Here is a 12,537-nt window from a genome sequence, read left to right as displayed (position 1 = left end):
GCTACTTCGGAGAAGAGACTGACGTCCACCTCACTACAAGCTCCTTTCAGGTAGCTGTAGAGAGCAGTAGTCTGAGGAAAAGGCCTTTGAAAGTTAGAAAAACACAACAGGTTCTGTGTTTTAAAATTACTAAGTACTATGACAAACATGTAGTTTGAGAAGTACATCTCTTGTTTGTGACTGTTCTGGTCCTTATTACATTTATGGCAATGTCTGAGGAAGCACAGTAAAAGGCAACATTCTGAAAGCGGTTCTCTTGGGAGAGACCTGCACAGCAGCACTGTGAAGACATGTGAGTGTGTTTGGCAAGCCCAGGTAAAAAAACCAACCAAATAAAGAATCGATCTGTGTTACTTTTTAATATGGGGTTTTTACCTTATTAATAATAACTGCCTGCTTGGGCACTGGCTTCCACAGACAGTACTGCTGCACTGAAAGCCTCATTTACACACTTTTTTCTCATTACTCATCCTGTGCATGTGCTTTCCCTGTGGGAAGTCATGGCCTCTTGCTGTGGGGAGGGATTGAAGCAGCAGCTTTTACCTGTCAGTGCAGCACCCTTCTACAATGCTTTGCTAAGAGAGTCTTAGGAAATCAGAGTAGCTAAAGCCTTCCAGCCCTTCCCTACTCTTGTATAATACAAGAATTCCATCCGGTCTTCACTGACGGGTAGGAGGATTTTCTATCTACTGATTAGCTTAGCCTTGAAGGAAACTACCACAAACCAGATTACTAGAGGAGTAATTAAACACAACTAATTCCCTTGCTAATCAGAATATGCCTCATTCTGTATAACAATTAACTTTTGGATTGCACAAAGCAGTAGATAATCCAAGATCCTGGAGATGGAAAGGATATAAGAGGTTTTGAAAATTTATAGCTCTGTTCTGAATGTTTTATAGCTTATCTGACCTTATAGCTGCTCCTCTAGGATTCTGTGCTCCATGTATTACCTCTTTGAACTGGTTTGATCTTCCTTTGAAAAACAAATCAGCATCAACCACTAAGGCAAGCTTGAATATGGAGCAGTATTTTACTCTGAGGCTATGGATGGTCTTTTGAATTGATGACCACAGCAAGCATTATAAGCATAACATACTAAATATATATTCTAAAATGTAAATTCTAAACAGTAAATGATATTCTAATGTGCTGGAAGCAGACCTGAGGCATGGAGCGTGAAGTGATTCATCCGAGGTTCTCAGAAAGAAGTCTTATTTTGTAAATGAATCTACTTACAAAATGTTTGATAGACACTACTTAACTTCTTCCTTACTACACCTTTTGATTTGAACATACACTGGTACACAGGAACAAGACACAAGTTACCTGTCAGATGACACTTCACTTATTTTGAGACATATTCACAGTTTGTGACGTATGACATGCTTCATGCCCCATCTTCAGTGACTTCAGAGCAATATACACAGTACATTAAGGGGAAGATTTGTTAATACAGAATTAAATTGATAAGCACAGGCATTTTACCCTGGTATTCTTATATAAGTATGGAGCAGGGGTGAATTCCCACTGTAATAACTTTTTAAACCCTTGGCTGACAACAACCAACTTTATTTTGGGCTTGGAGTACTTCAAAATTCCTCATGGAAACAGACACCTCAATACTGCCTGCAGTAAGGAAAATGCCCATTGTAGACACCAAGGAGTTAGAATACATGAGCTAAATTTCAACACAAAAATCCATAGAAAAATAGGCATTCTTAGCTCTACATGCTTCAAGTTATATAGTGGACTTAAAAAAAACCCCTATGAAATAAATGTAAAATAATCTATTCTGTGTTACAAAACAATGTAACTGCAAAAATTTCTGTGTAATGCTAAATTATTGCTAAGTCATTATACTAGCTGCAGAACTGGTAATGCGCCACTGTACCAAATGTAGCCCTTTTTCATCCCAAAGAATGTATATATTGCTCCCAGTGCACTTATAATCTAAGACAACTGTTCATTTCTACTCCTTATTGAAGTCTGTGAGTAATGCCTTTCTGTGATAATTTAATTAATAACCAGTTGTATAATTAACTAATACAACCATTTACATCCTCTAAACTTTCTTTGTATGCCCCTAAGTACTACTGGTACCTGAAAATGATGGTTCTTTGTGTCAAAAATGATAATGCTGCCAGTGTTAGTTGCATTCACAGAGGAGGAGGTAAACAGACTATCACTGTAACTTTTCACAGCACTGAGTCCTCAGATTTTGAGCCCAGCTGAACATCTGTTAATTCTGATTATCCATAAGAGAACTCCAGACTAATGCTTAGAGAACACATCACTCGTGCAACACGTCAGACTCTTACAAGGTAGGTGGATTAACACATTAGCAGGTGTACTCTGACTGAATTTCTGATCCCAGATTCTGTCCATGTGTGCTTGCATTTTGCTTGCAACTTATGTCCCTCATCAGTGATTATATAGCTGGGTCATTTGCTTCAAAAATTCTGAAATAGAGGAATTTAACTATGAAGAGAATGCTTCATTAAAAAAAAAAAAGCAACTCCTGTACAAGAGGCAATGTGTGGTTCTTCTGGATTTTCCTGCAGCATACCCCAGCAGTAGGTCCTCTAAAACCCAGCTGGGGACAAGAGGATGCTCTTTCTCTCCCTGTCCATGTTGCGCAAGCTGTCAGTAGCCCAAGGTGTCAGTAGCCCTGAAAGCCATATCGCATGCGCTGAAGGTTTTTTGTGTACTCATTCATTCAATTGCGACATTACTAAACTCTCTACTTCATATAGTTTGCAAAAACTAATTCAGAGGCCACAGAAGATCACGACATAAAAACCTGAGTGGCAAGATTTAGAAAGAGATACAAACACCTCCAGAATGAAAATAAGCCATTTAAGCTATCCTATCCATGTAGATTTTGCTAGAAACTCACAATTTGTGTCAAATATCTGCAAATGTATCCTTATACTGGGAACTGTTAGTTTTCCCTCCTTTTGGAAGTTATTACTGCCCTAATACAGAAGAGCTTCCAGTTCTGCATTCCTTATGTATACAAATTAATCACTGAGATTTGTTAAATAAATAACAATAAATAAATAACATTAATCTGAAAAGAACATAGAACATGTTGCTCCACAAGCAACAAAATTTATGCCGTCTAGTTTTGCATGGATGGGGTCACATCCATACAACCCTCTCCAGGCCACAGCAACAGTAATCTCAGTTATACATCCCTCTATGGTTTTTTTCTCCTCCATCCCAGAAAATGCTGCAGGTTGTTCAGAAACAAGAATGAGCCACTCGGCCCCACAAGCCTCACAGGAAATACCAAGCTCACCCGAAGCTCACCCTGAAGCTTCTTCCTCAAAGGATAGCTTCCTCTGGGTTCTGTCACTCGGTAACTGCCATTGTCCCTGAAGAACTTAAGTTGTCTCTGAGCTTGCTACGTCCCGTCCAATTTTTCTGAAACTGAACAGTGGGCTGGAAGTGGGTCTGACACACTGGTGGACGAGGTACACAATGGTTTAAATCTCATTTCCTTAGGAAAGCAGGCTTGAAATTCTGCAGTATGGAAGGAACTCTCTGTAGAAAGCTCTAACAGGGACACAAAATAACATAACTAGCTTAAGAAAATTCTTTATTGTTCAGGCATAGAAATTGTTGCTCCAGCTGTCCTAAAATGACATTTTCAAAACTGAGTTAATATATTATATATTAGCATACATTCTGCCTTGAGAAGCAGTGAATTTTAGTGCAATGAGACTGAACAGAATAAATAATTAGGATCTCGAGTAAAAATTCATAGCAGAAACACATGTGTTGTTTATATGTCTTCTATTACCACAGTATCCAAACTCTTCCAAATAGTTAAATATCTCTTTTTCACCTCAGATTTTAGGAGACATAGCTTCATGTTAGAGAATGTGTGTGTCCACATGAGTGTGTGTGTTTGTATACTTGTGTATACATGTAACAATATTGGGAAGAGGCAGATCAAAACAGTTTATTTGTGAACAATCATAAGCCTTGTTCCTTATGCTGTGAGAGCAAGTGACAAAGTTTAAGTCCTGTGTCTGCAAAAGTTCTGTTGTGCCTGCCCTGGAACACTCCGCTTGCCAAAGATTTTACAGCTGTAGTAGAATTTAGAGAGGTATCATGACACTCAGGTGCTTAAATCCTGTTTCACGGAAGGCTTTGATTATCAGGACAGACTTTGAAATCAAAGTCTGCATTCAGTGCACAGCCAGCTGAACTCTGGGGCAAAGTTATCACCATGACCTGTTGCTAAATACATATGGCTGCTGTGTTTTTACAACTGCTGAAATTTTTATAACGTGGAGCTTTGTTCCTGAGTTGCAGCAATGAAATATGAAGATCAGTGATGCAGATACTGTTGTGGTCAGGAGTGAGGCTGATGGAAAAGGACACACTGTACAGCTAGTTATGGAAAGAACATTTTTGTTATCGGCAAACTGAAGAGTCAAAGGGAATCCCAGTGCTTTGCTGTCTGACACAGGTGCTCTGTTGTGAAGCACTCCTCTTTTCCTAAAGGCAAAATTCCAGTCCCACTTCACCTTACCGTCATTCAGATGCTAAATCAGTGTCAGACAAGTGCTAGTTTCAGCAGGCTGTTTAGGATTCACTATAATCTAGATGTTAGTTCAGCTTCATCTGGACGCTAATCTCGACAGGGCATTGAGAATTTGTGAAGAAGCTGGTAGTCTCCCAACTTCATATGGGAGAATGACATTGTAATTTGACTCTTCGGGAGTCATGCAGCTTTTAAGATTGAGAAATTGTTACTATTACCTTAATTAATAGGCCTTCAGATATTTCAGAACATTGCTTGAGCTCTAAGGATGACAAATAATAGTCAGTAACCAACAACACACAAGATAACACACAGAATGGTAGCAGAATTATTGAAGACATACTTTCTTTTGACAGAATGAATAGACAACATAGCATAAATGGTGTGTGCATCTGTACTGTGCACAGGCTTATGAATGATCCGGAAAGTCTTAATTTATGGGTGGCACTAGAGAGAATTAATTTTCCTAATTCCTCATGAGAATGGTTAGGCAGTAGTTTGTGCAATCCCTTTTACAGAGTGAGCAGGTCTTCGGCACTGTTGGGATTAGTGCACACATCAGGATTTGTAACATTCATGTATTTCAAGGAATGACACTGTTTAGGGGTAGCTACAGCTAAGGCAGAAGTAATCTCAGGTAGTCTCACACATTTAAGAGAAATTTTTATGCAGATATCCAACTATACTGTGTATGCATTTATTTGTGTGTATCAAATGGACAATTAACAGTGCAATTGCTTTTCAGTGCAACTGAAAAGGTGTTCATGAGCACAAGCAGATACACTTTCAGTTTTTAAAGCTTATACGCCCCCTAGACCTGGTTTGCAGTTCGTGGTGAATTCCTGTGGTGCTTACTGCTGTAAAGGCAGACCGTGGTTCTTTGCCCTACAAGAAAATCCTACAACCAGTATACAACTCCAGATATTTTCAAAACAAAAAGAAAAAAATCCCTAGTTTTATGAAAGCTGGTTTCTATAAGTCTTGGCCATGCTAAACTGCCACTGACAGTACTGCTTGATGTACTACAGGCAGGATGCTGAACATTACCACTCAGTTTTAAATAAACGTCTGCAGAGAAGCCCAGTTTAAAGCTCTTCAACTCTATCTCTTAAATAAAGATGAAAAGCTCTTCACATGTATTATTAGTTTATCATTATGTGGGTTTATCCATCAATATGATGAATTCATCTTTTATTCTCTATAAAATTCCTTAGTTTAATAATGCATCTAAATATATTTAATTCTAAAATCTGAAGCCTTTGTAACACTTCTTCAATATTGGAAGCCATTGTGTCATTCCCATCTCAGTGCAAAGCCAGCTGACTAGAATCCCCAAAAGCGCATCTCAAGTTCCTTCTCAATGTATTAAACTTCAGCTGTCCCTAAAATTACTCTTTGATTAAAAGTCATAGGCAAAATGCATCTGATTTTGTCTCTCCAGGGACTAATGAGTCAGTTTAGACATTTTGGGAAGATGAGTTCTCAGCTGTGCTGTTGTAAATTCTGGTAGGTGTCATGAGCAGGCTACTGACTGCCTGTGGTTCCATCTAGAATGATCTGAAAAAGAGTATTAAACAATATTGCTTATTTGAGCATACTCATGTTGAAACAATCTGGCATTTCATAATACTGAAGCAGTAGGTTAAAGTTGGGAATGATCAGTTCCTAGTTTAGGTAAACATGTAACTAGATAACACAGGATTATTCCCAAATATTTGAGCATGTGAATAGTGAATGAAGCCTGTGACTCCTCATGTCAATAAAGACAAGCACATAAAGACTAAGGATTCAGATGTCTAAGTCAGACAATGTGCCTGGGATTCAAACAGTCTCACTTTATAAGGGGAACACTGTCTGAACACTTGGTAATAGATGCTCAGTAAACCGTGAGAAATCCTACGTATCTTCAAACAACTCACTGGTCATGATAAAGTACGGAGGGGTGGCTTTGTGTGTAATCGCTGTGATTTGAGTCATCTGCAGAAAGTAGACACAGCTGACTAATGCCAGACATAAAATATCACTAACACAGTATCTGTTTAAAAATTGCTGCTACCATCTGTCCACCACTAAATACTTACTAAAGGTTTTAAACCCCTAACAGGTGAAATTAAAGGCCTTGCATTTGCCAGAATACTAAATTTTATTTCCCCCAGCTCTTTTCTGACACATCAGCATTTAAAGTCAGTCACAGAGTTGTCTTTTCTTCTCTGCTTTAGAAGTTACTGGCATCTGTTTGAAAGAATACAGAAACTTGGACTCCAACAAAGAATTAAATTCTTAAGTTTTCCTCAGTTTTAATCCCTATCAGGTGTGTGTTAGAATTATGACGTGGAATCCTTAATGGTTGAGAAGAATTTAATTAACAAGAAACCTCAAACAAAACCAGCAGCTTTTCAGGAGTTCCTGTGGTGTTGCTGAACAGTAGTTCCTTTAAGAACCTTAAAAGTTTTTCACTTAAAAAAAGCTCTTGTAACATGTTAAATCTTTGATAGACACCAACAGATGAGAGTCCTAATGAGGCCAACACCGGAAGTACATGTATAGTGGACTAGAAGAGGTCTCTAAAATGAAACAAAAGTTGCACTTCTGTGATATATTGTCTGGGTCTCAACACCAGTAGTCTCCAAAATCCATGCAATTCTTGGTGGCCCCATATGGGACACACTATGTCTTGGCACAGTTTGGTCTTCTCTCTAGGTCTCTGGCTACATACGGAGACACCTCTTGAGACTTACCTAATTCTAGACTGCAGCATCTTTGAGTTCACCATAATAGCTTCTAAAAGAAAATTCCATGCCAGGAAGGAGAGAACATCTCAACCAAAAGAGAAGATCCCTCAATCAGGATGACATTAGGAGAGGATTTAAGAGACTTGCTGATGAGGTGCAGTATAAGGAATAATGCAGAAAACTTTTCTTTGCCTTGTGACACTGTCATCCTTGTCCCTCACATCTACTTTTCCAGCTTCTGTTTCCCCTCAGGGATACAAATAAATTCCTGCAAAATCAGAAAAGAGAACCATACTACTTACAGCCCCATGCTATTCTACTACTATGACTGGTATTTCACACTCCCCTGTGAAAGAAATGCCTTGTGTCTCTCAAGGAGTAACAGTTTTTTCTAAATACTAACAGGGTTACAGCGCTTCAAGGACTTTCTATTTCTGATGACCTTGGTGGACTTACTTCTAAATGTAAATAAAATGCATTCCTTTGGAGCAAGGACAGAATCTCCTTATGGCTATGAAGAAACCTGGGAAGATCTCTTATAAGTGTCAGAAGTAAGGAGTAACATTTTCAGAGACATCTTAGTCACTTACGGGTCTAAGTAGTGACTTCTGATCAGCTGCTACCAATGACAAGCTTAGGTGTTAGGGCTCTAGATCCATGTTCTATCAGGATGATTTTTTGAGGCTGACATAGGTACTTAATTTGCGCTGCCAGTGGAAAGAGATGGGCATCCTACACAGTGTCTGTGTTAGAGAACTGCATATCCAATAACTATATGTGGAATTTATGCATATTAGCAGTGCAACTCAGTACTCCCACGTGCTGAATTTGTAACTGCCTGTAGTCAAGGTGCTTAAAAAATAGGAGTCAGAACTTCTGTCTGCACAGATACCTGACACAGGCCTGCCAACATATAGGAAAGCCCCAAATCAATGGTTCAGATCTATGAGCAAAGCAAGAGGAGGTAGTGGCAGTAGTTTGGTATGTTAGACATTGCAGAACATGCCGAGACGCAGACCCATAGGGTGCTACATTCTCTTCATCCACAGGGGTCAGGTACAGCTCATTGCCTACCAGAAGACCATGCTTCTTCACTAGGCTATTTTATAAACCTGGCTAAGGGTAATTCTCTGTTCTGTTTGTTGAAACAGATCTACCACACAGCAAAGAATGTAAAGTTTGCAAGTCCAAGGAAAGAAAAATGAAAGGGGAGAGTCACGCAGCTGAGGCCAGTGGCATTCCCCTCAGAAGGGAGCACTCTCAGTCCCATCATTCACATGCTGTCATATCAGCATTTTTCATTGGGTTTTTTTGTTAAATTATTTAGTGAGAAAAATTTTGGTATGTGTAATAAAGAATTCTGCTGATCTGTCTTCAGCTAGATACTACGAAGAAAACTGGAGGCAAACATAGTTACAATACTTAGCAGAGAAATGAATCAGCAATGAAAAAACAAAGAAGAGATTTGGTTGACTTTGGTCAGCCTAGAAGTTTGCTGTCAAGTCTGGATTAATCTCCTTAGCTCACTTTGTAGTCAGTGGGAAAAGATAAATACATCCTCCTACTAAGAAGGAGAAAAATAACTGTTACAGCTGAACCCAGGACAACTTCACAGAAAGTTATGGATCCCATCCACTCTCAAAATGTTTGAAGATGAATTGTTTTATTTCTCTCCACTCAGATTTACAGAGCCATTTGTGGGTGAAAATAGCTGTAACTGGTGAAATACGATCTGATAAAAATACCATGTACAGCAACTTACTCTCTGTGGACTTCGTGAAATTAATAATCTACTTGAAAGTAAAGCAATTCAATTAAAAATTTAAGGGAATAAATGCCTATACTGAGTTTGTAAAATGGCGGAAGAATCCCTACTACCTTGTACACTGTCCTTATACAGGATTAACATCCTGTGGATGCTTTAGTGAAGAATTCTGTGTAAAAAATCTTACAGAAATGTCTTGCAAACATGTAGAATCACTTTAATGTTTGTAAGGCTTCACTTACAAATATATTTGCTTTTTTCTTCAGCCCTTAGCACTAAAGATAATTCTTATCTAATTTTTCATGTCTTTTACACTGTTATGAAATGCACAGTATAACTTAGGGACTGTGTTAGTTCAGTTTAACATGAAGGAAATTGCTCATATTAAAAAAAGAGCTGGGTTTTTTTGGTGTGGTTTTTTTTTTTTTTTTCTGAGACAAAACAGGTAGAATGGAATGAAATAAAATGCAGACATACTATCTTGTATTTCTTGTAATGAAACAAGTGTAAGTCACTGAGAATTTACACTTCTTAGCATTTATGTAGTGTTAAGGAGAGGTAATCTCTGAAAATGAGTTACATTGATAAAAAGAAGATGACTTATTCACACACATCCTTCAATGAAAATGGAAGCATGAAAATGAAACAGTATCTGACCTCTTGCATCCAAGTGGATGTTTCTGTGCTCGTATTTAAAGTTGACCTCACCCTGTTCAAAACCTATGGGGTTTATTTTCCTTCCTGTTTGGAAATGGGAGTTGCAGGGACAAGCATGTGTAAGATGTTAATGTCTGTGGGTAAGGTGAGACTTGGATACGAGTAACTGAAATGTATGCAAAATTACAACCTTCTGGCTCTGAGAATAACCAACAAGATTAAGATAAGCAGGAAATGTTGGAAGTCATCGAAAACACACTTGAAAGAGATTGTTAGAACTGCTGTCAGTAATGGACATAAATGAAGGACAGATGCTTAAACTAAAAGGTCAAGAACAAACAGCACCTGACACTCTTATCTCAGAATCTGTTTGCTCGCTGCCATCTGAATATTTGTATCAGAGTCTTTGCAAATCAAAATAAATATTTAACTTGTAAATATGTGCTCCTACACTGCTTTGACATCACCTTTCCCCCTTTTCCCTCTTTTTTTTCCCTCTCTCTAAAAGAACAAAAAGTTTTTATCATCAGTAATTCTGGAAAGGTATCAAGCTCTACTCAGGTTTCAAGTTACCAGAAACTCTTTGTAAAGTCAACATACACTATTTAGGAATTACAGAGGTAATGTTTGATTTCCTGGGAGCAATCCAGTGACTTCTCAGCGCTAACAATTTTCCCATTTCCTAAACAGGAAAAAAGTATTTGTGAGAAAATGTTGTATAAGACCATTGTGCTTTGTTTAGAGCAGTGGATGCTACTGAAACGTAGTTAAACAACAATTAATAATGAGAACAAGCACTGTAAACTGCAATCTATTTGCCTATAGAGAAAAAAAAAAATTACTTGTTTTCTTAAGGAAACAGTCACTCGTGGCTGTTACTTGTACATGACTTGATTCTTGTTGAATAGCTGTTAAAAGGAAGGCTTTATGATACAAGGACAGTATGTTTCTTAGTTGCAGAGGGAAACTAATGCTATGAGCAACAACTCAAACATGCCTGCTGTAGTCCTTCTATTACAAAACCAAGCATAATTGGCAGCTCCTGTATTCACTGTGCAGTCTGGCACAAGCAAGTGAATCTGCCCCAGAAATGTGACTTGTCTTTTGCTAAGATAGAAGAGCTTTTAAGTCTGACAGCTGTTTCTGCCTTGCTTTCTGCAAATGTGACCCAAGCCTTGTGAGCTGTATTAACAACTTCTAGAGAAGGATGAAGTCAGCAGCTTGCCCCTTATATCTTGTTTTGGTTGCATTTTTCCACTTGAGGAGCCTACATTTTTTTTATGTTGAAGAAAGCTGACAAAACTGGCGTGTAAATCTTGACCTGCAAATTTCCTAGTGAGGTAGTTGTTCCAGCTGATTAAGAATCTGTGTTTTAAATTAACCATTGCATAATAAATACCTTAGTAAACTTGTTATGCTTCAAGCCATTAGTAACAACCTAAGTGCTGATGTGAATGGTCTCAACTTTCACTTACTCAAGGAACAACTAGTATCTCAATACCTCTAGTAATTTCTACTGATAGATACTGAAGAATCCTTTAGGATTCTTTACGTAAAGCTTGACAATAGTAAAATTTCTTAACCCTCATCCTTTTCTCAAGAGTATTCCACTGCTATAAAGATGTGTGGATAACTGATCTGGCAAAGCCTTGCATTTTAACAGTAGGAAGTCAAAATACTAAAAGGAATTACTCTCCTCTACCTGAAAAAGCGTATCTGTAACAGATGAAAGTTACAGTCAGCACGAAAAAAACCAAACCAAACCAATTTTCATTGCTCACAAGAAAATATCCTGAAAGGATTACAGTGTTCCTGGGAAAAATTCTGCTTACCAGATCCACTGCTGCTCACTTGAGTTATTTTTTCATCATCTTCATCATCACTGTTTAATGGCTGAAAGGCAATTTCTGACTCTGTGTCTATATGATAAGCATCTGGCTCTTGCTCAGCAAAGCTTCGCAGTGCCACAAGGCGGTGATGAATTGCTGCATAGAGGTATCCAGCATCTTTTGAGCTTGCCTGCAGAACACAAAATGCACACAGTCCAAACCAATAAGAAAAAAATCTCATTTTTTCACAGATAAGCTGAGAAATTTTCAGAAGTAATGAAAGAGCTGTATTTTGTCCTTTTAAATCAAAACAATCCATTTAAGATTCACTCTTGTTTCAGAAAATAAAAATAAATACAAATAATGTCAACTTTCTTTAAGTGGTTGTGTTTTATATAGCTGTTGATTATTTTCTCTATAGTTACAAGAAACAAGCTTAAAAATTGTTTCCCCTGAAGAACAGCTCCATTTCCTGAATATGTTTCTAGAAGTAAGAAAGCACTTGCATTTTGTTTTACAGAATAAATAAGAATTTTAAAACCTAACTACAAAGAAAAAAACTTGTGATTATAAAATTTAAAGATACCATGAATTCTGCTGCTGTTGTTGAGCAGAAGATGAGCATCATCAAGTCAGGTATTGAGAACTTTAGAGAAGGCAGCACTTTGCCAGTACGTAAAACCTTTGAGCAATCATGTCTTGAGTACTGTGTTCTGTTCCGGTCATCACATCTCAAAGATACAGTACGATTAAAGAAGGTGAAGAGAAAGGCATGAAAAATGGTCAAGGGTGTGGTGCAGCTCCTCATGAAGAGTTGAGACTTTTCAGTATGAAGAAAGGGATAAGAAGGGGATATAGCTAAGGTTTTCAAAAGTGATGCACAATATGGTACAGCTGTTCATTAGAGCACACAGGAAGTGCACTAGAGTATGTTAATGACAGCAGTAGAGGATCAGCATAAAAGAAAGTGCTTCTTCACAGAATAAGTAAGAACTA

The 12,537-nt window shown here is 38.0% G+C and overlaps 1 protein-coding gene across 4 annotated transcripts in view; it reads right to left on the bottom strand.

Moving 5' to 3' along the window:
• Positions 1-2,252: 2,252 nt before the first annotated feature.
• Positions 2,253-12,537, bottom strand: part of RANBP3L (RAN binding protein 3 like) — a 34,644-nt gene continuing 24,359 nt past the window's right edge. Inside the window, exons 15-18 of one of the 4 annotated variants that reach the window (XM_030470421.1) lie at positions 11,545-11,731; positions 7,881-10,394; positions 3,316-6,115; positions 2,253-2,462 (exon numbers count right to left, since the gene is read on the bottom strand). In XM_030470421.1, the coding sequence (XP_030326281.1) occupies positions 10,318-10,394; positions 11,545-11,731 (264 nt within the window). In that variant the 3' untranslated portion in view covers positions 2,253-2,462; positions 3,316-6,115; positions 7,881-10,317. Of the gene's footprint in view, positions 2,463-3,315; positions 7,559-7,880; positions 10,395-11,544; positions 11,732-12,537 lie in introns of those variants that run through there. The other 3 variants (XM_030470423.1, XM_030470422.1, XM_030470424.1) reach the window with 3 other exon arrangements.

This window comes from Strigops habroptila, chromosome Z (genome assembly GCF_004027225.2).
Source record: "Strigops habroptila isolate Jane chromosome Z, bStrHab1.2.pri, whole genome shotgun sequence".
In the NCBI taxonomy this organism is placed as follows: domain Eukaryota; kingdom Metazoa; phylum Chordata; class Aves; order Psittaciformes; family Psittacidae; genus Strigops; species Strigops habroptila.
This window is presented reverse-complemented; position numbering and strand designations above follow the sequence as displayed.